General features: G+C 46.6%; 1 protein-coding gene across 11 annotated transcripts in view; it reads left to right on the top strand.

Annotated features, from left to right (window-relative positions):
- Positions 1-18,486, top strand: part of ZBTB38 (zinc finger and BTB domain containing 38) — a 112,058-nt gene extending 93,572 nt beyond the window's left edge. For 9 of the 11 annotated variants that reach the window (XM_015560419.1, XM_015560417.1, XM_015560418.1 and 6 more), the window contains one exon: positions 12,109-18,486. In XM_015560419.1, coding sequence (XP_015415905.1) covers positions 12,109-15,705 — 3,597 coding nt within the window. In that variant the 3' untranslated portion in view covers positions 15,706-18,486. Of the gene's footprint in view, positions 1-5,321; positions 5,459-5,542; positions 5,675-6,019; positions 6,197-12,108 lie in introns of those variants that run through there. The other 2 variants (XM_015560420.1, XM_006758341.2) reach the window with 2 other exon arrangements.
- Positions 18,487-23,053: the final 4,567 nt, after the last annotated feature.

Genomic DNA, 23,053 nt, shown 5'->3' with positions numbered 1-23,053 from the left:
GTCCGCCTGACAACGACACTCAGGCTCTTCGCCACTGTGCAGCCTGGACATGGTCCGTCTGACCCTAAATTACCTGTAGGGAGAGCCCTGTTTCATGAATGGACTAATTCAGTGTCTTGGGGGTCTCAGTTCTCCTCATTCAGTAGCTTTAGTATTCCCATTACACCTCTTCTACACCTCCGTCCGGTCGTAGCCCCTGTGTTATACTCACTGACTGGTGGATGGTAGGCATTCAATAAATATGATTTTGAGATGGAAGTGGATCAAAATCAAAATAATATTTTTGAATGTTATACATTACTTTAAAGTTTATATTTTTTAAGAAAATAAGAGGAGAATGTTATAGAAAATTCTCAATTTCCCGTTAAATGTTCACCCCAAGGCCACCGGTGGTCCATCTCAAAGGAGTGGCCCCCTCTGGCAGGGGATGCAGCCCTCCCCAGGGCACGTCACTGCCCACGCTCCCCTCACCCCACAGCACACACAGGCATAACCTGCCCACTAGTGCGTGGCAGCCCTGCTCGGGCCAGGCTGCAAGTTTACTAAATGTGCACACTCCGGCGAGTAGGCCCGGGTCATGAGCTGATGAGGCTTCGATAGTAAGAAGGTGTGGAAAAGCCAAGTTTACTCCTGGCGCCCCTGACCCGAAACGGAGAGTGTGGTTTTGAATCAGCGTCAGGTGCGGACCCCAGCTCTGCCGCACAGTCGCTACATGACCTCGGTCAAGTGACACAACCTCTCTGGGTCTCGGCGTCCTCGTTGGCAAAGTGAGGTGCTGTGAGGCTTAAACGGGCTGGAGTGTGTACGTGGCACTGGGCACGTGCACGCGCCTGCTGGGTATCAGGCACGGCGCGTGGCTGGCACATTCAGGTGACCTTCCGCCCGCCAGCTGGGTGAGTCACGCTGGGGACATTGACGCAAGTGTGGTGGGATGTCAGTGTCACTCTCCAGCAGCCAAGGCAAGCTGCCGAGAGGGGCACCGTCACAAGCGAGGGACTAATGGCCTGCTTCTTCCTAGTGTAGTCAGGAGCCACGGGCCGGCTCTTCTGCACGGTGTGACTCGCTCATTTTCAGCAGAAAGCACCCCTGCCCAGACTCTATCTCCCAAAATCCGACTCAGTGTTGGGGGGCCCCCTAGTTCCTATTCCTTCTGTGGTTCCACAGGTGAGTCTGACACACAGCTCTGCTGAGAACTGCCATGACAGGCACGCGTCATAATGCCTTTTTCATCAGACTGTTGGTTGCCTGATGGGGGGAGAGGGTTTGAGTGGGTCACATATCAGTGCACTTGGAAGCACAAGCACCCAAGGTCAGGGACCCAGAAGCAGGCCCAGGCCCAGGGTGCTTCGCTCAGCCCAGCACCTTCTCCCAATCAGCTGCTTGTGAGAGGAGGCTGAGAGAGGGGAAAGTAGGAAGGACCTGGAAAGCGGGTACAGAGAGGGAGACCCCTGGGGTGCTGGAAGGGAAAACATCGTGTGGAAAGAAAGTTCTTCGCAAACACCCCACACCGAGGCCTCACACCCACGTGTTGCCAACTTTGAATTTTTAGTATTAAAAAAAAAGTTGATTTTTAAAAAGTCCGTTGCCAATTCATTCCAAGCAGTCAGGAGACGAAGGCCAAATCCTTGGAGTTTGAAGGATAAAGAACAAAATTCAGAGTAAAATGTAAAGGTCTTATTGGGTTTATGCAGTGACTCATGAATCGGGCAGCATCCAATCTAATTGAAAGGCGCTGCTAAGATACAAGGCAAGAGATGTTACAGGCAGAAAGGAGCAAGCCAAGGAAATTACACGGAGCCGAAATGCAGTCTGGTTATTGCAAGGTTACCTCCACATCAGTGACAGCAGGGGCGTGGCAGGAAGGTGGCCTCACTAACGCTGGTCAGTCCGTTTCTGATTGACTTGTCTAAGGCGCCATTTCTGGGAGAGCCAGAGCTAAGTTAAGTTTCGTTTTGATGACCTGAGGGAGGCTGAGGAAGGACCTGAGCAACTCCATTTTGGGCCTGTTGTCTTGTCTTTAACGGAACAAAGCAGATCAGTAAAGCTTGAATTGCTCTCTGCCTTCCTTTGAGCCAAAGCAGTGAGAATAAGACATTTTCCGTGTTTCTAAGTTGTGTTTCAATGTTCTAACTTGTTTGAAGAGTAATGACTTTTGGGGCAGTGGACAGCCCTGGCTTGTCTTAGTCAAGCTCAGCTTTAGGCAGTGTTGATTTGGGGTGTGTGTGTGTGTGTGTGTGTGTGTGTTTCTTTTTCCTTTTTTTTTTAAAAAAAATATATTTTAGTGATATTTTACAAAGAGGAAGGGAGAGAGATAGAGAGTTAGAAACATCGATCAGCTGCCTCCTGCACATCTCCCACTGGGGATGTGCCCGCAACCAAGGTACATGCCCCTGACCGGAATCGAACCTGGGACCCTTCAGTTCGCAGGCCGACGCTCCATCCACTGAGCCATACTGGTTTCGGCTTCTTTTTCCTTTTACCAGGTCAGAATAGCCTTCTTGATTTTTTTTATGTTCATTGAGTATATTCCTCCCTTTTAGCATAGTTGACCTAACATTGGATCCAGAAAGTTCGGTGACAGTGTCAAGGATGGCGGGTCAAGCTTAGTGTTTGGCTGCCTTTTATTTTTTGCATTTATCTAATAAAGGCTTGTTAACTAACACCTGGCATGTGCCACGTGCGGTGCTGGGAGCTAGGGAGGACCGCGGTAAACAGTCGCAGTCCTCGCAGAGTCTGTACCTGTGATAAAAGCACACGTTTGCCAGAAGATCTCACAAGCCTTGGTAAAGATACTGGAATTTGCATTTGGGGTTTTAAGAAGCCTCGTAGACTGCATCTCAGCTTCCTGTTGGCAGGGAGACCGTCCTTCTGTCCTGGAGAAGGCTCAAACCCAAAGCTCATGCCCACGGACCTCATTCTGTGCCCTGACTGACAGGTCCCCAGCAGAGCCCCTGGTCCGGGCTGCATCATCTCCAGGCCTCTAGTGAGAGAGAAAGTTCAACACTCGTGGTGGGGAGGGGAGGCACATGAATTCACTTCTGATTAACAAATCCTGATCCTCTGGCTCCTGAATGCTCAATCTGAATTGGCAGCAAACTGTTAAATATCAACTTTTTTAACACTAAAAATTTTACGTTGGCAACACATGGGTATAGTGTAAGGGCCTTGGCATTGGGAAAATTCTGTGCTGTGGATGATGCTATGATTGACAGCACGTTCAGGTGGCACCTTGAAAATGCCGGTTGTGCTGACCAGCCGCAAAGGGTCCCAGGCCCAAGGCTCAACATCCAGCAGTGCTCAGGTGGCCCTGGTAGCCGCTGCCCCTGGTCAGGGGTCTGCTTGCCTTACTTAACTCTGACCCTCAGCTGCCCTTCTTGGGGGGCTCTCTGGAACATTCTGCTCACAACAGGCAGCATTTCTCAGTGGCTTCCTGGCATGTGACTCAGGCTGGCTGCCCCAGCAGCGCTAGATCATGAATCTCACTCAGCCTGGGCCTATGCCTGCTGCGGGCTTCCGCAGTCCTGACCCTGCCCAGTGAGCCTGCAGCTGGCCTCCGCGCAAGGCCGTCGTGTGCCGGATGGAGCAGGTCAGCTGCTCTGACTTCACTGCTGCTGCATGTGCAGGTGCACGTGAGGTGGGGGATGAGCAGGGCACAGAGCAGGGCGCTGCCGTCAGAAGGCACGGCTCTGCCGCCAGCCAGGCACTTCCCTGGGGGTGGGATAAGGTCAGCTTCTGTGCGTGCGTGCATGCGTGCGTGGGGCTTGGACTCCGGTAATTCATTTAACCCTGTGAATACGCAGTCGTTTCTCCATATTATATGCCTGCAGGATTTTGAAGGGGATTCAATGAAGTAATATGGGGGGTGGAGAAATTCTGGCAGAGGAAAATGGCAATGGCAGTCTTTATGGTGCCTATCCATGTAGAATGCTCATTGACAAAACCATCTCTGTTTGCAGTACAGATTGTTCATTTAGGAAATGAACATGTACTGGGGGCCTACTGTGTGTCAGGCCTGTTCTAGAGCATGCCGATACATCAGGGCAGATACGTTACTGCCCTGTAGGGCTTCATTCTGGCAGGCAGCTGGACAATAAGTAATCTACTGGAACGTTGTGAGTGCTGTGGGAGAGGCAACAGCAGAGCAGGGTCAGGGGATCAGGAGTGCAAGGTGGGAGCAGGCTGCTTTTGTGTTTTATGTGCGTAGCCACCCCATGTATTCATTCAACAACTATTTCCTGAGTGCCTGCCCCATGCCGCGGCCTGGTGGTGCAGCGGTAAACAGGGCAGCTAAGGTCCTTTTCCTCCTGGAGTTTCCTTTCTGGTGGGCAGAGTAGACAGTGAGCATGCAGACAAACCCACGTGATAATTGCAGGTTGAGGTTAAATAGTACAGAGGAAATAAGTCAGACAGTGTGAGGGCAAGTAGAGGCCGGGCCGGAGCAAACAGAGTTGGGGTGGTCCCTCAGGTGACGTTTGAGCTGGGCCTGAAGCAGGACAGTGAGGCCGCCACGGGCGGTGCTGGGACCAGTGTTGGAAGGACCAGAGCCGCTGGAGCCTTGGCAAGTAGAACAAGTGGAGCAAGTGCAGGGAGGCCTATGTGGCGAGCACAGAGAGTGGACAGGACACGTGGACGGTGCAAGCCTTGCCGTCCACAGTGAAGGGTTTGGGTTTTATCCTAACATCAGGGGAATTTGACCTCCTTTGTGTTTTTAAAAGAGCACCCTGCATAGGGTTCTCTCCAGGGCCACCTGCTGAGCCGGACAGTCAGTTCTCAGGTTGATTCCAGCCGACATTCACTGAACCCTTACTATGTGTCCAGCTCTGCGCTTTGTGCTTGTAGTGACCTTTATCCCGGTCACTCCTCTCTGCCCAGTTTCTGGTACATCACGAAGAGCCCAGCTGAAGTGGATTCGTTGCCTTGCAGGAGTCCCCAGAAAGCCAGGGTGCAGAGCGGGTTGTGGGTGGGGAAGGAGGGTGAATGGGAGGTGGATGTAGATAGTTTGACACAAACAAAGCAGTTGGTGCTTGGTCCACTTTAGGATAGCCCGTCCTTGCCACTATCTGGAGGGAGGTTCATTCCTGTGCAGAAGCCAAAACGTACAGCAGTTCTTCCCTCCGCCTCCCTGCGAAGTAGCGGGCAACTGAGGGGAATAGGCCCCTTTTGGTTCACAAGAAAGTGGTGTTTGGCTCTTGAAACCAGTTCTTGATGGTTTAGGGCTCACCCCTAAAATAAAAAGTCCCAAGGGTCAGGAATCCTGTCCTGGCCATTTTGGTAACGCGGTCCCTCCCGCATTCAGAGTGAAAATGCCTTCGTCAGGGACTTGGAGTGCCAGTGGAATTTGGTTGAGACAAGAAACAGTTACATCTCTCCAGGGCTTCGGAGAAAAGCTCGAAGCCTGTTTGCCAGGTTTCTTAAGCAAGCGGAGTCCGGGCAAGCTGGATCCTGAGGTGAACCCAAGGTACACAGGCCGCCCCGAAATACTGCCGTGTTTTCCAAAAGAAAAAGGAAACCAAGGACTTCCCTCCCCTTTTCCTCTTTCCAGCAAGCAGCCTGAATATTTAGCTGGACACATGGCATCGTTCATGAATCTGGAAATACTCGTTCTCACAATCCATATGCACACAACTACAAGTCCAGAGAGCGAATGTTTACCTTTTGAAAATAATATATTCAGGTAAGGCCGTTCGAGCCAGCTTCCCTCTCTGTTGAATGCACTCCAGCAGCTTCCTGGTTTTAGCCTTTTGAAGGGCGCGGGTTTCAGTTGAAAAACAAAATTCCCTTGTCATACTACGCCTTCTTGAATCTGATAGCTTAAGTGCATCGAGGTCTGATAAACGCAGCTCCTCTCGGCCCCGTGTGGGCTGCCCGGAGAGGGCCAACCGAGAGGATTTGCCTTTTCCTAGACACAGCTGAATCCTATAAAGGGCTTCTGTTTTGTAATCTGTTTGCGAGATCTGATGCGTGTGTTTCTAACACCCCGTCACGTGGGGCGGTCTGACGCAGGCACCCGACATGACTATGAGAAAATGTCCTGCAAGGATGTGTGGGAAGGCGGAGCCGGGCCACTGAAGCACTCAGTGTCCGTTGTCAGGAACTTTCCACAGGGGACAGCAGACCCAGGCGGTAGATTCCATTGCGACATGGGCCTCGCACGGGCCCGAAATGGACTGTGGGTTTGACTTTTGCAGGACTCCAGGTCAGTATCCTAATGCAGCGTGTTCTTTTTTTAGTTGGGTTTTATTTCTAAGTTTCTTTTTATAGAAAAGGACTCGCCGGAGAGAGAGGAGAAAGTCGCTCTGTCTGTGCAGTTTTGTTAGCACATACGTACGTGCATGAGGGATTGAGCGGCCCGGGTGCTGCGGAACTCTCGGCCTTTCCCTCTGATCAGAAGCCTCAGAAAAATGGGGTTCAGTCTGGCCCAGGAGCGTGGCCTCGAATGAGTGACTTCTGGTTCTTACTAAGAATGCGTACGGGATAGGGTTACTTCACTCTCTGTCTACCATGTCTTAAAAAATGTACTAATGAAAGTACACCGAATTTTATTAACAAGCCCTATGAAGTTCTACATAGTAGATACGTTGGTTAACAACTTAAAGAGGTTTTTCAAGATTGGTTTTTGTGTGTGTGGTTTTTTTTGCATGGGGAGAATTAGAATTTATATAGAAACTATCGTTTTAAGATTTTTTATACCTGCGTATTTAATAAAGTTGCCTTGAGTGATTGGGGGAAGGAAGATTTAATTAAGCTGGAAATTCTGGACTTTAATTGGTCAGATCATTGCCAAAAATTTGTTTGTTTTAATTCTCACTCAGGGATATTTTTTTAAATTTATTTTAGAAAGAGAGGAAGGGAGAGAGAGAGAGCACAAAGCATCGATGTGAGAGAAACATTGAACAGTTGCCTCCTGTGTGCGCCCCAACCAGGGATCGAACCCGCAACCTAGGTATGTGCCCTGGCTGGGAATTGAACCCACAGTCTTTGTTTCTTTTGTTTTCAAGTTCAATCCCAGAATACTAAAAGCAGTATAGATATACTGGGGATAATGCTTTCAACAATAAAGATTTTTTTAAAAAGAGAATCATTTAGGCAAACAATGCTGCATCAAGCTATCTTGGAGATGGAGGCAAGGGCGCAAGCCGTGATAGATGGCGCAAACAGAATATGGGCAGCGGCCCTGCAAATCAAGGAACAGTCTGCACCCGCGTGCAGCGTGGAAAGGACTGTCTGTCCACCTGGCTTTTCATGCTTTCAACAATAAAGATTTTTTTAAAAAGAGAATCATTTAGGCAAACAATGCTGCATCAAGCTATCTTGGAGATGGAGGCAAGGGCGCAAGCCGTGATAGATGGCGCAAACAGAATATGGGCAGCGGCCCTGCAAATCAAGGAACAGTCTGCACCCGCGTGCAGCGTGGAAAGGACTGTCTGTCCACCTGGCTTTTCAGCCACGCTCAAGTTTAAGTGCAGCAAGTCCTCGAATAAGGTTCCATTATAATACTGACGGGGGAAAGATCCGATTCCTGGCTGGGGCCACTGTCTGTGCGGAGCTTGCACATTCTCCCATGTCTGTGTGGGTTTTCTCCGGGGATCCGGTTTCCGCCCACATCCTGAAGATGTGCACGTGACGTGAAGTGTCCACATTGTCCCCGCCTGAACGTGGGTGAGTGTGGGAGCGCCCTGCTGTGGAAGGACATCCTGTCCAGTGTGGGTCCCGCCTTGTGCCCTAAGCTGCCGGGAGAGGCCTTGGTCACCCGACACCCTGGACTGAAGCGAGTGGGTTGGAAAAGAATGATCCTACTATTTTTTATAAATCTCTTTAAAATGTATGTGTAGCTCACATTTACTTTAATGATTAGTATTAGAAGTGTCTTGGGTCTCTATTTAGAAGCTCGGTGATGTTTTTGTGACCAGAAATAAGCTGGAGGAACTTAACTTGTTTATATCAGTTAGCCGAGGGTAAAATTGTTTTCCTTATATGTCATCTTGTTTAAAATTGCAGTTTTCAAGAACCTATTGATGACATTAAGTGCTGGGCTGAGGAGTTGTAATTTTATTATCTTATTATTTATTATTTTGTTGTTAATCCTTACCGAGGACATTTTTCCTTTTTTTTTTTTTTTTTTAGAGAGATTCGAAGGGAGGTGGGGAGAGTGAGAAAAACATCGATGTGAGAGGGACACATCAGTTGGTTGCCTCCTGCACATGCCCAGCCGGGGTGGGGGATGGAGCCTGCAACCAAGGTACGTGCCCTTGTCCACAATCGCACCCAGGACCCTTCAATCCACAGGCCAGTACTCTATCCACTGAGCAATTTAAAATAAGGTGGGCACGGTGGGCCTCACCATGGAGGTGATGCATGATGATGCAGGGCAGCTGAGGGAGCCCCGTGGGTATCTAGTAAGAACATGCATTCAAGGAGAAGGAATAGCACATGCAAAGGTCCTGAGGTGGGGCATGCCCAGCTTCTTCAAGAAACAGCAAGGAGGCCCGTGAGGGAGGCAGAGAAAAGGCAGGTGGGAAGGTCATAGTGGTCGGGACAGACTTACGCTTTCACGGGGAGTGAGATGGTGGAGGTCAGGAGAGAAGCATGAAGGGGCAGGAGCTCAAGTTTCGTTGAAGGTCCTAGGATTCCCTCCTATTCTGAAAAGGCCTCCAGTGTTTGCTGGCGAGAGCCCTGGAGAGTTAGTGAGGACTTTACTGTGATACTTCGGACCTGGAACATTAGCGTGTGTATCTATGTGACTGGGTGTGTCCATCTGTGTTTCTCTGTCCTTGGTCTCTCCTGTCTCCTGAGGGTTTCTGCCTTGTTTTTTACCACACTCGCATTCGCTTTGTCTTCAGTTCTTTTGGTCTTACTGGTATATATGATTTATTTTATTGAGTAAAATACTTTTCAAATAATTTCTTTTAAAGTTATTCTGATCATTTTCTCATAGACTACAGCAGCAGTTCTCAATTTTTTTTGGTCTCAGAACTCCCTTATACTCTTATAAATCATGAGGTCCAAAGAGCTTTGTTTAGCTGAGTTATAGCTATCAGTATTTACCATATTCAAAATTTAAAATGAGAGTTAAAAAGTTATTAACTTCTGAAAAAATACCACGATAAAACCAGGTGTCTGACAAAATAACACTTTATTTAAAAAAATAACTACTTTCTAAAGCAAAAAACTTACAATGGGAAAAGTGGTATTGTTTTACATTTTTGCAGCTGGATTTTCATATCTGCTTCTGGATTCAGTTGCAATATATTATTTTAGTCGAAGTATGTAAAGAAAATCCAGCCATACAGGAATAGGTAATTGGACAAGGGAGGAGTTTTTTTAATAATCTTTTCAGTTACTTGTGGACATTCTTTGATACCACACTAAAACTCGATAAGTGCTGGTTTCTTAAAAGGTTCTGCCACACAATGGTAGATAGTCCCATGAAAGATGTCATACTTGGGTTTTCCAACGTTATGAGGATGTTGCAATGACAAACATAATGATGCTTTCTATCTATATATATATAAAAGCCTAAACAACCAACCAGTCAACCGGTTGCTATCACACTCACTGACCACCAGGGGACAGACACTCAACGCACAGGTTCAGGCTCCCTCCTGTCTGGATCAGGCCTGTGGGGATCAGGCCAAAACTGGCTATCCAACATCCCCTGAGGATTCCTGGATTGTGAGAGGGTGCAAGCCAGCCTGAGGGACCCCACCAGTGCACGAATCCATGCACCGGACCTCTAGTTATATATGTTATTCTACCTATTAGTGAGACTAAGATCTTATGCAATGTTAACAGTTGGCCTTTTGCTAACCATTCTAACTGAACAGTCTAAGAGAAGGATCAGATAATCCCACAGAAGTCAGTGGGTCTTATATTTTGACCCTGGAGCTCAACGTGAAATACCCTATTCCCCAGTTGAAGGCAGAGCCTTGTGGGAGGTTCAGAGTGCTGTGAAGTAGGGTGTTTCGGAACAAACAGTAATTTTGAGGTGAAAGGACAAAATAGATAACACAGCATAGAACTAAGCCAAGATGGAAGGCAGCTTTTTAAATCACATAGCAGGTGTTTCACCAGATCTGAGACTATCCAGTCAGGCTGGATAAAGAATTAAAATAATAAAAGAAAGAAAAATAAAAAAAATAAAAAGAATTGAAATAATGTATGGGCCTTACAGAAACCAAACTGCATAAGAATATATGAGTCAGGAGAGAAAGTAGACCCTACAGGGCCCAGAACAGAGAGACCCCAAGGAAGGCAAAAGAAACATCGACAGAGTGTGTTACTGGTTTACAACCTAGTAAATGTGAAGGACACACTCCTGTGATCTCTTCGGGGGCACAGAGGAAGCCATAAAGATTTCATTTCATTTTTATTTACCCCCCCCCCCCCCCCCCCCCCCAGAGTTCTAGAAAAGATTCATGAGAGACGAAAAGTAAAGGCAGGGTAAGCAAGAGTAGAAGAACCAACAATAAATAAAGACAGTGAGACAGACAGTTGTCATACCAGGAACCCAGGCTCACAGTGGCTACCACAACTGACGATAAAGGTTAATTCTAACTTGTCTCAAGAATTAAGAGAAACATGGGGAATATATACTGTTCTCATGATCTGAATTGAAGAAGTTGTTAGTAGAAGTGTACTTTTTCTTCTGGCTGAATGAAATTTAACCAGTTAACCGCCACGATATTTTGAATTTAAATGTACATTTATGGCGTACAAATGGTTAAAAAATTATCAAATGGACCCTTACGTAAAGGATGCTGAGTAACATAATGGGCACAGCTTGTGTCAGCTCTACAAAAGGGTAAAAAGAGATTGTTTATGTGGCCATCTGTCCTTTCCAACTGAATCAGCGCTGTGAGCCAACTGTAAGACTCCATTGCCACTGGGAGATAAAGAAATATCATCAAACTCCGTGGCTTTCTGGATGTCACTTGACAAGGGATAGAGGACTGAATGAATGGCTGGTTAGTGCATCCTGTGGACCAGAGGAGGGTTTTGTGGAGTTTTTTTAACTGCAGGGATGATATCTTATTGTACAGTGCAGTTAGTTTAGTGAGTTGCTGTTGGCATTTTATAATTAAAGATAATAGAACAGATCAGACTGCGTCACACACGGTAAGGGTCACGTTTTAATTTCATTTGTGTCTTGGGTCACTGATGTGTCATGTAGTTATTGTAGGTCAGTACGAATGCCATTGCTTTTGACTGCCCCTCACGAGGGTGCTAGTTGGCAGGCCCTGGCCATTCCAGGCTGATTAGAGAACACGTGTGGAGAATAACAAGAACTCGTCTCTGGGAAAAGCAGAGCTGGGATCCTCAGGCCAGAGCCACTGTGCCTTTAAATTGTGCTCATTTAGGAGTCTGTGATTAGACTCAGTATTGTGGGCTCAGAAACATACTTTCCTGGTTTCATACTTTTTGTTTGTCTTCTGTACCTCACAGAGTTCTATTGGAAAACCCTACTCTCCTTTGGCTGTAATGAAAGGGAAATGAGAGAAGGAACCGGGTGGGTCCCACAGAGGGGCAGGGCGCCCCTGGTGGTCAGATGTGGTCATGCAGGCTGTGACTTTCCATTGAGAGACACAGATCTTGCTTCTTCTCTGAGCAGGTCATGATATCTTTACGTACAGGCACTGATTACTTAGGAGAAACTTAAAGAAAAATCATTGTCCTGCCTCATGAACTCTGTTTGGATCAGATCATCAGGCCATCTTTGAAAATGATAGAAGGCTTGTGGCAGGACCATGGCATTGCCCAGCTCTGGGAGTTCCACGCAGCAGGCTGGAGTGATGATGAGACCCTTAACGTTTTAGGAGGGAACCCCCCTCCCCCCACTTTGGACATGTATATGTAGCTGCAACTTCAGAGAAAGAGATCCGAGAGGACTTCCAACTATGCAATTCTTAGCAATGGTCTGAGAAACAGGCTGGGGCAAGATAAAGATTTAGCTTCTCATATTGACTCCAAGTCTTGGAAGGAACAACAGAATAACATAAAAACCTGTCTTTTCATGCAAAAAAAATTTTTTTCAAATAGGTTGAAAATAATCTAGACACAAAGAAGGTCCTTGTGGAAGGGTCTCTGACCATTTCTCTCCTCTTATTTCAGATGACAGTCATGTCCCTTTCCAGGGACTTCAAGGACGACTTTCACAGCGACACCGTGCTCTCCATTTTAAACGAGCAGCGCATTCGGGGCATTTTGTGCGATGTCACCATCATCGTGGAGGACACCAAATTTAAAGCCCACAGCAATGTCCTGGCTGCTTCCAGCCTTTATTTCAAAAATATCTTCTGGAGCCATGCCATCTGCATCTCCAGCCACGTCCTGGAGCTGGATGACCTCAAAGCCGAAGTGTTTACCGAAATCCTTAATTACATCTACAGCTCCACGGTCGTCGTCAAGAGGCAGGAAACGGTCACCGATCTGGCAGCTGCAGGGAAAAAGCTGGGAATATCCTTCTTGGAAGATCTGACCAATCGCAACTTCTCCACTTCCCCCGGGCCCTATGTGTACTGCATTACTGAAAAGGGAGTGGTTAAAGAAGAAAAAAACGAAAAGAGACAGCATGAAGAACCAGCCATCACGAACGGGCCAAGGATCACAAATGCGTTTTCCATCATCGAGACGGAAAATAGCAATAACATGTTTTCTCCACTGGACTTGAGGGCGAGTTTCAAAAAGGTCTCCGACTCCATGAGAACCGCCAGCCTCTGCCTAGAGAGGACTGATGTCTGTCACGAGGCGGAGCCCGTGCGGACCCTGGCCGAGCACTCCTACGCCGTCTCCTCCGTGGCTGAGGCCTACCGGAGTCAGCCCCAGCCCGCAGAAGAACCTGCCAGCAGCCCGCCTGGTAAGACAGGTGAAGAAAACGGGGAAGCTGTGGCCGAAAAGCCGACCGCATGCCGGAAGCCGAAGGCACTCCCCGTACCCCAGGATTCCGAACCAGCCACTGAAAAGACACCACCCCCTCCAGCAACCACCGTGGAGGCTAATCAAGAAAGGAGCCCACAGCCAGCCGCAGTTCTTTCTGGCTCAAAATCTCCCAACGCTGACGGAGATGTCCGTCTCCCCAGGGAAGATGAAAACGTATCCTCTGAGGTCCCTGGGCCGCCAGCAGCAGAGGTCCCGCCTCTCGTTTACAATTGCAGCTCCTGCTCCAAGTCCTTTGAAAGCAGCACTTTGCTCGGTGCCCACATGCAGCTGCACAAGCCCACCCAGCAGCCCCTGGTGTGCAAGTACTGCAACAAAGAGTTCAGCACCCCGAACAGGCTGGACCGGCACGAGCAGATCTGCATGCGGTCCAGCCACATACCCGTTCCAGGAGGAAATCAGTGCTTTTTAGAAAACTATCCTACCATTGGACAAAACAGAGGTTCCTTCCCAGGCCCAGAGTCTTTATTATCTGGAAATAGGATTGGTGAATTTTCCAGTCCCGGAAGTACCTTGCCAGAGATGGACCACCTGGTTAAATTGGTTAACGGGCAGATGCTCTACAGCTGTACCGTATGTAAGCGCAGTTATGTGACTTTATCCAGCCTCCGCCGACATGCAAACGTCCACTCCTGGAGAAGAACATACCCTTGCCATTACTGCAACAAAGTGTTCGCACTGGCTGAGTACAGGACCAGACACGAAATCTGGCACACGGGAGAGAGGCGGTATCAGTGCATTTTCTGCCTGGAAACGTTCATGACCTACTATATACTCAAAAACCACCAGAAGGCTTTCCATGCCATTGACCACAGACTTTCCATCAGTAAAAAAACGGCAAACGGAGGCCTGAAACCTAGTGTCTATCCATATAAACTGTACAGGCTACTGCCCATGAAATGCAAGAGGGCCCCTTATAAGAGCTACCGAAGTGCTTCCTATGAAAATGCTCGCGAGAACAGGCAGGTGAGTGAGCCTGCAGCTGGTCCCTATGTGGTTCAGAATCCACGCGGCTCCGAGTTACCGGCTCTGAATTTCCCCGAGAGCGTGCACACCGTGACCCACAGTCCAGCTGTCCCGCTGGAAGCGGCCACAGGTCAGAACAAACCCCCTTCTGCCAACGTTCCAAACGCAGAGGGGTCCAAATGGGGAGAGGAGTCGTTGAAAGTTGACCTTGACAATAACTTTTATCCAAAGGAGTTGTCCCTTTCCTTCTCTGGAAATGCTGTCAGCTCCGACCTCCCGGCCGGAGGGGTGCCTGCTTTGTCTTTGAGTCACGGCAGCGAGAACTCAGCGTCTGTGATCAGCTACGGCGGCTCAGCGCCCTCGGTCATTGTGCACAGCAGCCAGTTTTCGTCGGTGATCGTGCACAGCGGCACGGCGGCTGCCCTGTCCAGCAACAACCACAGAGCCCCTCCAGGCCCCGCTGCTGGTCAGACCGCGAAAGAGGACAGCAAACCCGAGCCGGACAAAGTGGGGAGAGTGGTCAGCAGACACAGAGGCCTGAAGGAGAAAAAGAAAACCGTCCCCTGTGACAGGGGAGAGGCACCAGAGGAATCAGGATACGCTGCTGATCCTGGAGGGTCGCTGAGCAAAACCACGAACACCAGTAAAGAAACCAGTAAAATCGAAACCTACATCGCCAAGCCTGCTCTCCCTGGCACCTCCACAAACAGCAACGTCGCGCCCCTTTGCCAAATAACCGTCAAAATCGGGAATGAAGCCATTGTGAAAAGGCATATCCTAGGGTCCAAGCTGTTCTACAAAAGAGGGAGGAGACCCAAGTACGAAGCGCAGGAGGAGGCTTTGCCGCAAGAGAGTGACCTGGACCCCAAGGGCGACAGCCCGCTCGAGCTCTGCCAGTCCGAGTGCATGGAAATGAGTGAGATGTTCGATGACGCAAGTGACCAGGACTCCACAGACAAGCCGTGGCGCCCTTACTACAACTACAAACCCAAAAAGAAATCGAGACAGTTGAGGAAAATGAGGAAAGCCCACTGGAGGAAAGAGCATGGGGGTAGGAGCCCAGGCACCAAGTATAAGTACCCGGCAGAACTGGACTGTGCCGTGGGCAAGGCTCCTCCGGAGAAGGCCTTCGAGGAAGAAGAAAATAAAGAGATGCCCAAGTTGCAGTGTGAGCTCTGCGACGGAGACAAGGCCTTGGGGGCTGGGAACCTAGGAAGGCCCCACCGGCATCTCACCGCCAGGCCGTACGCCTGCGAGTTCTGCGCCAAGCAGTTCCAGAACCCTTCCACGCTCAAGATGCACATGCGGTGTCACACCGGAGAGAAGCCGTACCCGTGCAAGACCTGTGGACGGTGCTTTTCGGTGCAAGGAAACTTACAGAAACACGAACGCATCCACCTGGGCGTCAAGGAGTTCATCTGCCAGTATTGCAACAAGGCGTTCACGCTGAACGAGACCCTCAAAATCCACGAGAGAATCCACACTGGCGAGAAGCGCTACCACTGTCAGTTCTGCTTCCAGAGTTTCTTGTACCTCTCCACAAAAAGGAATCATGAGCAGAGGCACATTCGGGAGCACAACGGGAAGGGCTTTGCCTGCTTCCAGTGCCCCAAAATTTGCAAAACAGCGGCTGCCCTTGGAATGCACCAGAAGAAACACTTGTTCAGAAGCCCGAGTCAGCAGGAGAAAACAGAAGGCGATAGGTACCACGAAAACTCAGATCCGCTGGAGAATCCACATTTCATGGATTCAGAGGACAGTGACCGAAAGGATCATCTACAAACCATTGTTGGAAACGTCCTTTGAGTGATGACACAGAAAAAAAAAGTCTTCAAAAATATAAATTGGTGGGGGTTTTTTGTTTGTTTTTTTAGTTAGCTGTTGTGTGTGTATGTGTGTGTGTGTGTGTGTGTTTTAAGTTTAGTTTTGTTTTGTTCACCTAACAGTCATGAAGGAGTGAATTGTAAAAAAGAAAATCTCATTTCTGAAAATTTCAGAAAAAAAGGATCCCAGTATCTACTTTGGGTTTTAGCGTTAACGTCTTACAAAGTGCGCGAAAATGAAATAGCTGACTCCGCCAATATCCCAAGTATCGTGTGAAAGTTTATGAAGTTCTTAGCTGTGGTATTTCTGCCAGTGGGGGGAAAAGAGTTTAACTTTAGCCTATTTTAAAACTTTCTGGTTAGTGCTATTAGGAACTGGCTGCTAAACTGTCTTTAGTCACTGGAGAAAAGGGTCAGACATCATGAAAATGTCAGCTGCATAAAAGCAAGTTCAAAGGTCAGTGGGCTCTGATAGTCATTCCCATTCAGCTTCTGCACTATTGAAAATTGTTTCAATTCAATGGATACATATTAAATACTTACTATAGCTAAAAACTATGTGTGAAGTGAGTAACCTAAGTAGGACATGCATATATTAGAACTACTTTTCTGCAACACAAACCTTGTAAAATACATATATAAATCACCCTAACTTGTAACCGTCCATGTCCCCTGTAGAGAGTTATAACGATGAGCAATAGATCTGCAAAGAATGAGGACTGGTGTAAAAACCAGTAGAAAGCATGTTGAATATGACTTAAAAGAGCATGTCTATGCTTTTAGATGGAATGCTGTTCTCTCGAGGTTATGGCTGAGCTGTTATTTGAGCTGGCCTATTCAAGTCAGAGAAAACATAAGTCCTGCCTTATCTATGGGGAAAGCCTTCCCAGAATTCATCTGTGGTTGCCTGTGCTGTGTATTACTTTCCAATGGCCTCACCTCAGAAAATGAAGAAGGGCCACATTCTTCTGAAACTCCCTGCAGTCGCCCATCCATCACAAGGCCATCCATATGGAGGGCTGTTCCAGACAGACTTCCCCCGTCTCAAGGCATCAAGCAAAACCTGACACCTCCCGTTCCACTGAAGGAGTGTCTAGGAAATGTAACGCAAAGCATGCACGCAGTGGTGAGGGCCCAGCGCTGGGAAGGGACAGAAAGCCTAATCCCTACAATGATAGTTTTCTTGGAGAGTATGTGGCCCACAAGCAGATACTAGTATAAAACAAAAGGACAACAGAAACACACACTCCACCCCACCCATTACAGACTTGAGTGGGCCACAGGAAGGGCGGACCGTCCTTGCCTCAAACAGTAGCTTTGTTTGGGGGTGGCGAGGGAGGTAGAATATGGGGTGATAAGATTCGATCACTTATGTGACTCATAAATATATCCACAAAGTCAGATGCCTTGTCTTCATGTTTACAGACCTCTAGCCCCTTGTTAAAAAAGCCCACTTACGTTTTTTTTAATGTTCTTTTATGTTGACACACACCATCAACATTGCCCTCAAAGTCGAATTGCCCCACAGGTGGTCCATCATCTGGACTAGGTCCCAGGAAGCTGGAACTCCTGATTCTTACTTTTTAAACTGCCATCATAGGAGGCAGAGAGAAAGCATTCCTATCCTTTGATCACCAGTATGAGCAGAATCTGGAAATTGGTTCAAGGGTGACCTGCACCCATTCATGTTCATGGGATTTGATAGATGGAAACCCAAGGAAACCCAAGGTTGCAGAGTTACCGTTACAAAGAAGTAGCTCAAAGGACTCCAGTTTCTCTCTCCAAAGGGGATGTCTTCATGGAGAAGAATGAATACGGATTTGGGTGGGCAAGAGAGCATTTAAACACCCAGAAAAGGACATGATCAACGCTGACCTTGTAATACTGTAGTACTTTGCTGTTAAGTAACCCCAATATTGTATCTGCATTTATCTTTTGTTCAAACACATTCAGTTACATACAGTATTATATAATAGAGGAAAATGGAAAAAATGCTAGCAAATTCAACTTTATTTTACACATTGTATATATGTAGACCTGCACTATTCATTTGGGTTTTGTTAAAAAGATAGTCACAAAGGGCTGAAGAATTAATAATTAGAATATTGAATAAGCAATTCTGTGATCTACTGGTTTGGTTTATCAATTAGGATTATGAATCAAGAAAAATAATTGTGTATTTTAGTCATTTTGATTTGAGGTATCTCCAAATAAGAAGTTATTCCATGTAGTGATGTCTCCCAGCCCTTACATGTGGATATTTTTTAAGTGGACTTGTATGCTGATAATTCTAGACCAAAGTAAATATGGCAGAATATTTATACATGAAAAAAATAATTTTGCAAATATTTTCTATAATTGTATTATTCGTTTAAAACGTTGACCGCTTGTGTTAGTTTCAGGGAGGGGTGTATATTTTGATAAAAAATACTTGACTTTGTAATTCTGTATATTCTACACAATTTATAGCAGAGCCGTTTTAAGACAGCCTTGTCACATTTTTTGTTAATGGTGAAAACATTATTTTGAGTGATGTTTAAGTATGCATTGAGTACATAACGACCAACTAGAATTCAAGTGAGTGTGAACAGTGAACATACTGTATGCTGTACAAGATATATTGTAATTTGCTGTTTTAGCATCTGTATTTTGTTTAGAAGATATTATTAAATGCAGATGTTAAGGGTTGGAAAAAGTCTAATTTTATTTTTAGAAATAATGAATATAAATTTCTTTTTGCTTGATTAAAATAGCTTGTTCCTATGTTAAGTCTCTTTTTAATGTTTTAATGTTACTTCTTTTATGCAGCCAAGCAGCTGTTTCATCGGTGTGCGTCACAGCGTCATGTTGCGTGTTATTCATCGATACATTGCTGTCTCCTCACGTGTCTACATTCCGTGGTACTCACTTACATGCTTACTACTCAAAGGCAATATGACATTTTTTTAAAAAGCAGCCCTCGTTGGTTTGACTCATCAGCCTGCAACTAAAGGGTCCTGGGTTCGATTCCGGTTGAGGGCACAGGCCCGGATTGCAGACTCAATCCCCAGTAGGGGGCATGTAGGAGGCAGCCAATCAATGATTCTCTCTCATCGATGTTTCTATCTCCCTACTTCTCTGAAGTCAATAAAAATATTTTTTTTTAAGCCAGAATAAGAGAAGTGGAAGTCTTCTGGTAACTTAGTGCTTTGGATAGGCCTGATGGTATGATGATAAATCACAGAGTATTGGAAGTATTCTGCTGTACTCATCCACAGGAAACAAACCACACCTGTGGAGTACCAGGCACTTGACAATGGTCTTTTCATGGGCTGTTTCATCCAGTCCTTCCCCAACGGCCCTGGGAAGTAGATGTCATTATTCACATTTCATAGTGACTTTGAGAAGATCCCAGAGCCACGCAGAAGCCGGATCCCGGCCCAGGGCTGCCCAGCACCACAGCCCATGTTTTGTCCCTTCTCAACACCTTAGAGAGAAATGCTTAATGTAAACTGAACAGAGAGTGAAAAGACTTGACAAAGTAACTCAGCTTCAGGAGGATAGCTGTTATGATGACAGCTTTGAAGAGGCCATTCGGCTCAGCTTCCCCAGACTCATCACTAATCAGCTTCCTGAGGCCTCACTACTGTGGGCATTTGGCTTTTTTTATATCCTGGGGTATTGCCCCAATGAATTCAGTTTTTAAGAGTTTGTACACTTTTTTAAAGAATATGGACTGACATTATAGTTTAATGCTATTATACGCTAACATTTTTCACATTAAAAACTGTTCCATCATCACATCCGCTGCTCTGAACTTTAGCTAATTATCTTCACAAGCTTGCAGTTAGTCACAGTGGGCACTGTGAAAGGGAGTGTCGGTGGCTCAGGCATCACAGTTCATCACCAAATGAGCTGTGGAAAATAACTCAAATTTCCAGTCCGGGCTGGTAGCATCAATTTTGTATTTGAAGGGCAATTCTAAACTAATTCCCCCAAAATTTCATAATTGCTGTCTGCTAAAACTAACTTCACTATCTAGCAAAACAGGTTTAATATCAAAAGAATTTGTAACAGTCGTGAAGGTACCTGGATTAAAAAGATAACAGTGAATCGTACGAATCAATCCTGTCTGTACATATTTTTTAGTTCTTATTTTGGATCTTTTGATTCCTGTTGCTATGCTCCCCTTTTCTCATCACTTGTTGATTGACTTGGTCCCACTCCCTCTGTCTCCATCAGTTCCTCTTTGCAGACCTCAAGTGATTGTTTTTTCCCATTTCAATTTCCTCCATATCTGAGGACTCTTCACCTTCCCCTCCCCAGCTCCTGGCCGTCTATTTATCTCCCATTGGAAGAGGGCAGGCTCCTCCCTCCCCTCCAGTCAGCAACCCTTGCTCATGGTTCTTCAAGCAAGATGGTCAGTGAGCAGATATGCAATTTTTAAAATGAAACACTCCAAATTTAGACAACTAATGAAAGGACTGGTTACAATAGAAATGTGACTACATTTTTATTATTTCATGCTTGATATCTAAGACGTCAAATCTACTTTTTTAGAATGTTTGGCTGCGAACAGCAACCCTTTTCTAAAGTAATTTTGAAAATTATTACTTCTATGTAATTATTCTATGTCAGCGATTTCAGCCTTTTTCATCTCATGGCACACATTAATAACTAAAATTTTTGGCACACCAAAAATCATATTTTTTGCCAATCTGACAAATAGGTATAATTTTGATTCATTCACACTGGACAGCTATTGTTGTGTTGGTCAGTGGTCCTGACTATGTATTTCATTTAGAAAAAATTCTTTAAAAAAAAAAATGTCTTGTCTTGTGGCACTCCAGTTGAAAATGGCTATTCTATGTAATATTTTAATAGGAAAAATTTCAAACATATGCAAAAGTAGAATACTATGGTGAAACCCAGTGTACCTATTATCCAATTTCAACAATCAACAATTCATAGCTATTTTTTAAATATGTTTTTATTGATAGAGGAAGGGAGATGGAGACAGAAACATTAATGATGAGAATCATTGGTCAGCTGCCTCCTGCACGCCCCCTACTGGGGATCAAGCGTGCAACCGGCATGTGCCCTGACTGGGAATCAAACCAGTGGGATCATTCAAAACTTTGGAGCTAGGTATTGGGAATACAAGAGTGGGCAAAACTAACAGTCCTTGAAGCTGAGGACCTACTGGGGATCACAAAAGCTATATAATTACAACTGCAATGAGTGCTGTGAAGAAGAGCTATGTGGTGCTGTGAGGACATCCGATGGGGAGACCTAACCTAGTCTGGAATTTCAAGGGAAGTCATCCTGAGGAAGTAACTTGAGCTGAGGTCTGAACGATGAGTAAGAGTGAAAGAGAAGAGGGTGTCCATCCAGGCAGAGGGAACAGCGTGTAGAGAAGTCTGCTTCTAGAAGGAGCACGGTGCATCAGAAGCCGGAGGTGGCCAGAATGCAAGAGAGATGGATCTGAAATGTCTGGAGGACAGGAGCCATACCATGCAGGGCCTCCCAGGTCATGCTAAGGAAGTGAATCTTCTATTATGAGCAATAACAAGCCATTGAATTGTTTAAAGCAGATTAGGACACAAGAGGTATTTTAATCAAATTTGTATTGTGAAAAAGTCACAGTGGCTGAAATGTGTAGAGTGACTTAAAAGATGGTAGCAGCCAGAGGTAGGGCAGTGAGGAAGCTAGTGCCGTGGCCCAGGCTGGAGGTGAGCGTGGCTGGGTTATGTATTGTCAGTAAAGGTGGAGGGAAGGGGGCGGAATGAGAGCTATTTAGGAGATAAAATCAGCAGGACTTGATGTGGGATTGATAGGGGAGGGAGGGGTCGAGGATAACCTTTTGGTTTCAGAATTGTTGAAACACACTGGGGCTCGATCCCCAGGGTGGGGCGTGCAGGAGGCAGCCGATCAATGATTCTCTTTCATCATTGATGTTTCTCTCTCTATCTCTGCCTCTCCCTTCCTCTCAAATCAATGAAAATATTTTTTGAGGTGAAGAAGCTTAGCTATGTATGGGGAGAAGAAAAAGAAAGGATTCACCATTTGCGGGGAGGGAAGAACAAAGGAGGACGAGGCAAGGAAGCTGAGGTATTGGCAAGAGACTGGTTGCAGCAAAGAACTACGGGGCCTGGGTTTAAGGAAGTGCAGACCTCTGTGTGTGGGCGGGGGGAGAGGGTGTCAGAAATGAGGTGTCTCAGTAAAGGCTAAAGAATCTACGTTCTTCAAAGCCCGTTCACAGCTGTTTTCCAGTTTCTCCCCCAAGCAGTCTTGTGGTGGCAGAGCCATGAGGGAGCGAAGGGGCTTTCTGGGCTCAAAGGCCAGTACCTTTTGCTTTTCAGAACAGTATTTTCACCAACAACAACTGACTCCATATTGACTAACGTTTATATAAAGACCAGGGACTGGGACAGTGACAACGACTGTACTTTCCTCAAAACGAGTATCTGTTAGCTTGAGACTCTAACACAGTGGTTCTCAACCTTGGCTGCACGTTAGAATCACCTGGGAATCTTTTTTAAATCCTGATTTCTGGGCCTCGGATGAGCACCTGGGAAGGCTGAGAACCACTGCTCTAATACCTTCAGAGCACTAGGTCCTTCCTTTGTTGTTGTTGTTGTTGTTGTTGAAAATGTTCTTCTATGGCCTTTGGAATTACCAGGCACTGTTCTAAGCATCTAACGGATATTCGCTCATTTAATCCTCATATCAACCCTTTGAGGTGGACACTATTATTATCATCCCATCCATGTGTAGTGTGGTTATCTCTTGCTGCACGGTGCCACCAAACTTAGTGGCTTAAAAGAACCACTTATTACTATTTCACAGGGTTCCGTGGTTTTTCTGTAATTGGCTGAGTGGGCCCCCCATGTTGTTGCAATCAGCGAGCAGTGAGGCCAGAGTCCTCTAAGTCTCGACAGCCCTGGGCACCACCCAGTCCAGATCTAGGAGGGTGGAGGCATGGGCTACACCTCTCAATAGTGTGGGGGTGGCAGGCACATGCAGGGAGGGGAGGAAGGGATGATTCCCAGTGAGAAAACCAAGGCACAGAGAAATCACATCACTTACTCAAGGTCACACAGCCGGTCTGTGGAGAAACAGAGTTAATCCCAAAATTTGAGTTCCTGAGCCCAGGAGCACAGCACAGCTTCTCAGAGCAAAGCTGTGGGGGTTCCGAGCACAGCATTCTTCACAGTAGAACCGGAGTGTTCCCGGCGTTACCTTCCAGGGGTTTGAGAGAGAGGAAGACATTCTAAGAGTACTGTGAGTGGAAAGATGATGCGGGTACAGGTTCTAAGGATTATCTAAATAAGGCTCTGTGTCTATCCACT

The sequence above is a fragment of the Myotis davidii genome, unplaced genomic scaffold, assembly GCF_000327345.1.
Source record: "Myotis davidii unplaced genomic scaffold, ASM32734v1 scaffold73, whole genome shotgun sequence".
In the NCBI taxonomy this organism is placed as follows: Eukaryota; Metazoa; Chordata; class Mammalia; order Chiroptera; family Vespertilionidae; genus Myotis; species Myotis davidii.
The sequence above is the reverse complement of the archived record's forward strand: the minus strand, read 5'-3'. Positions and strand labels throughout refer to the sequence as shown.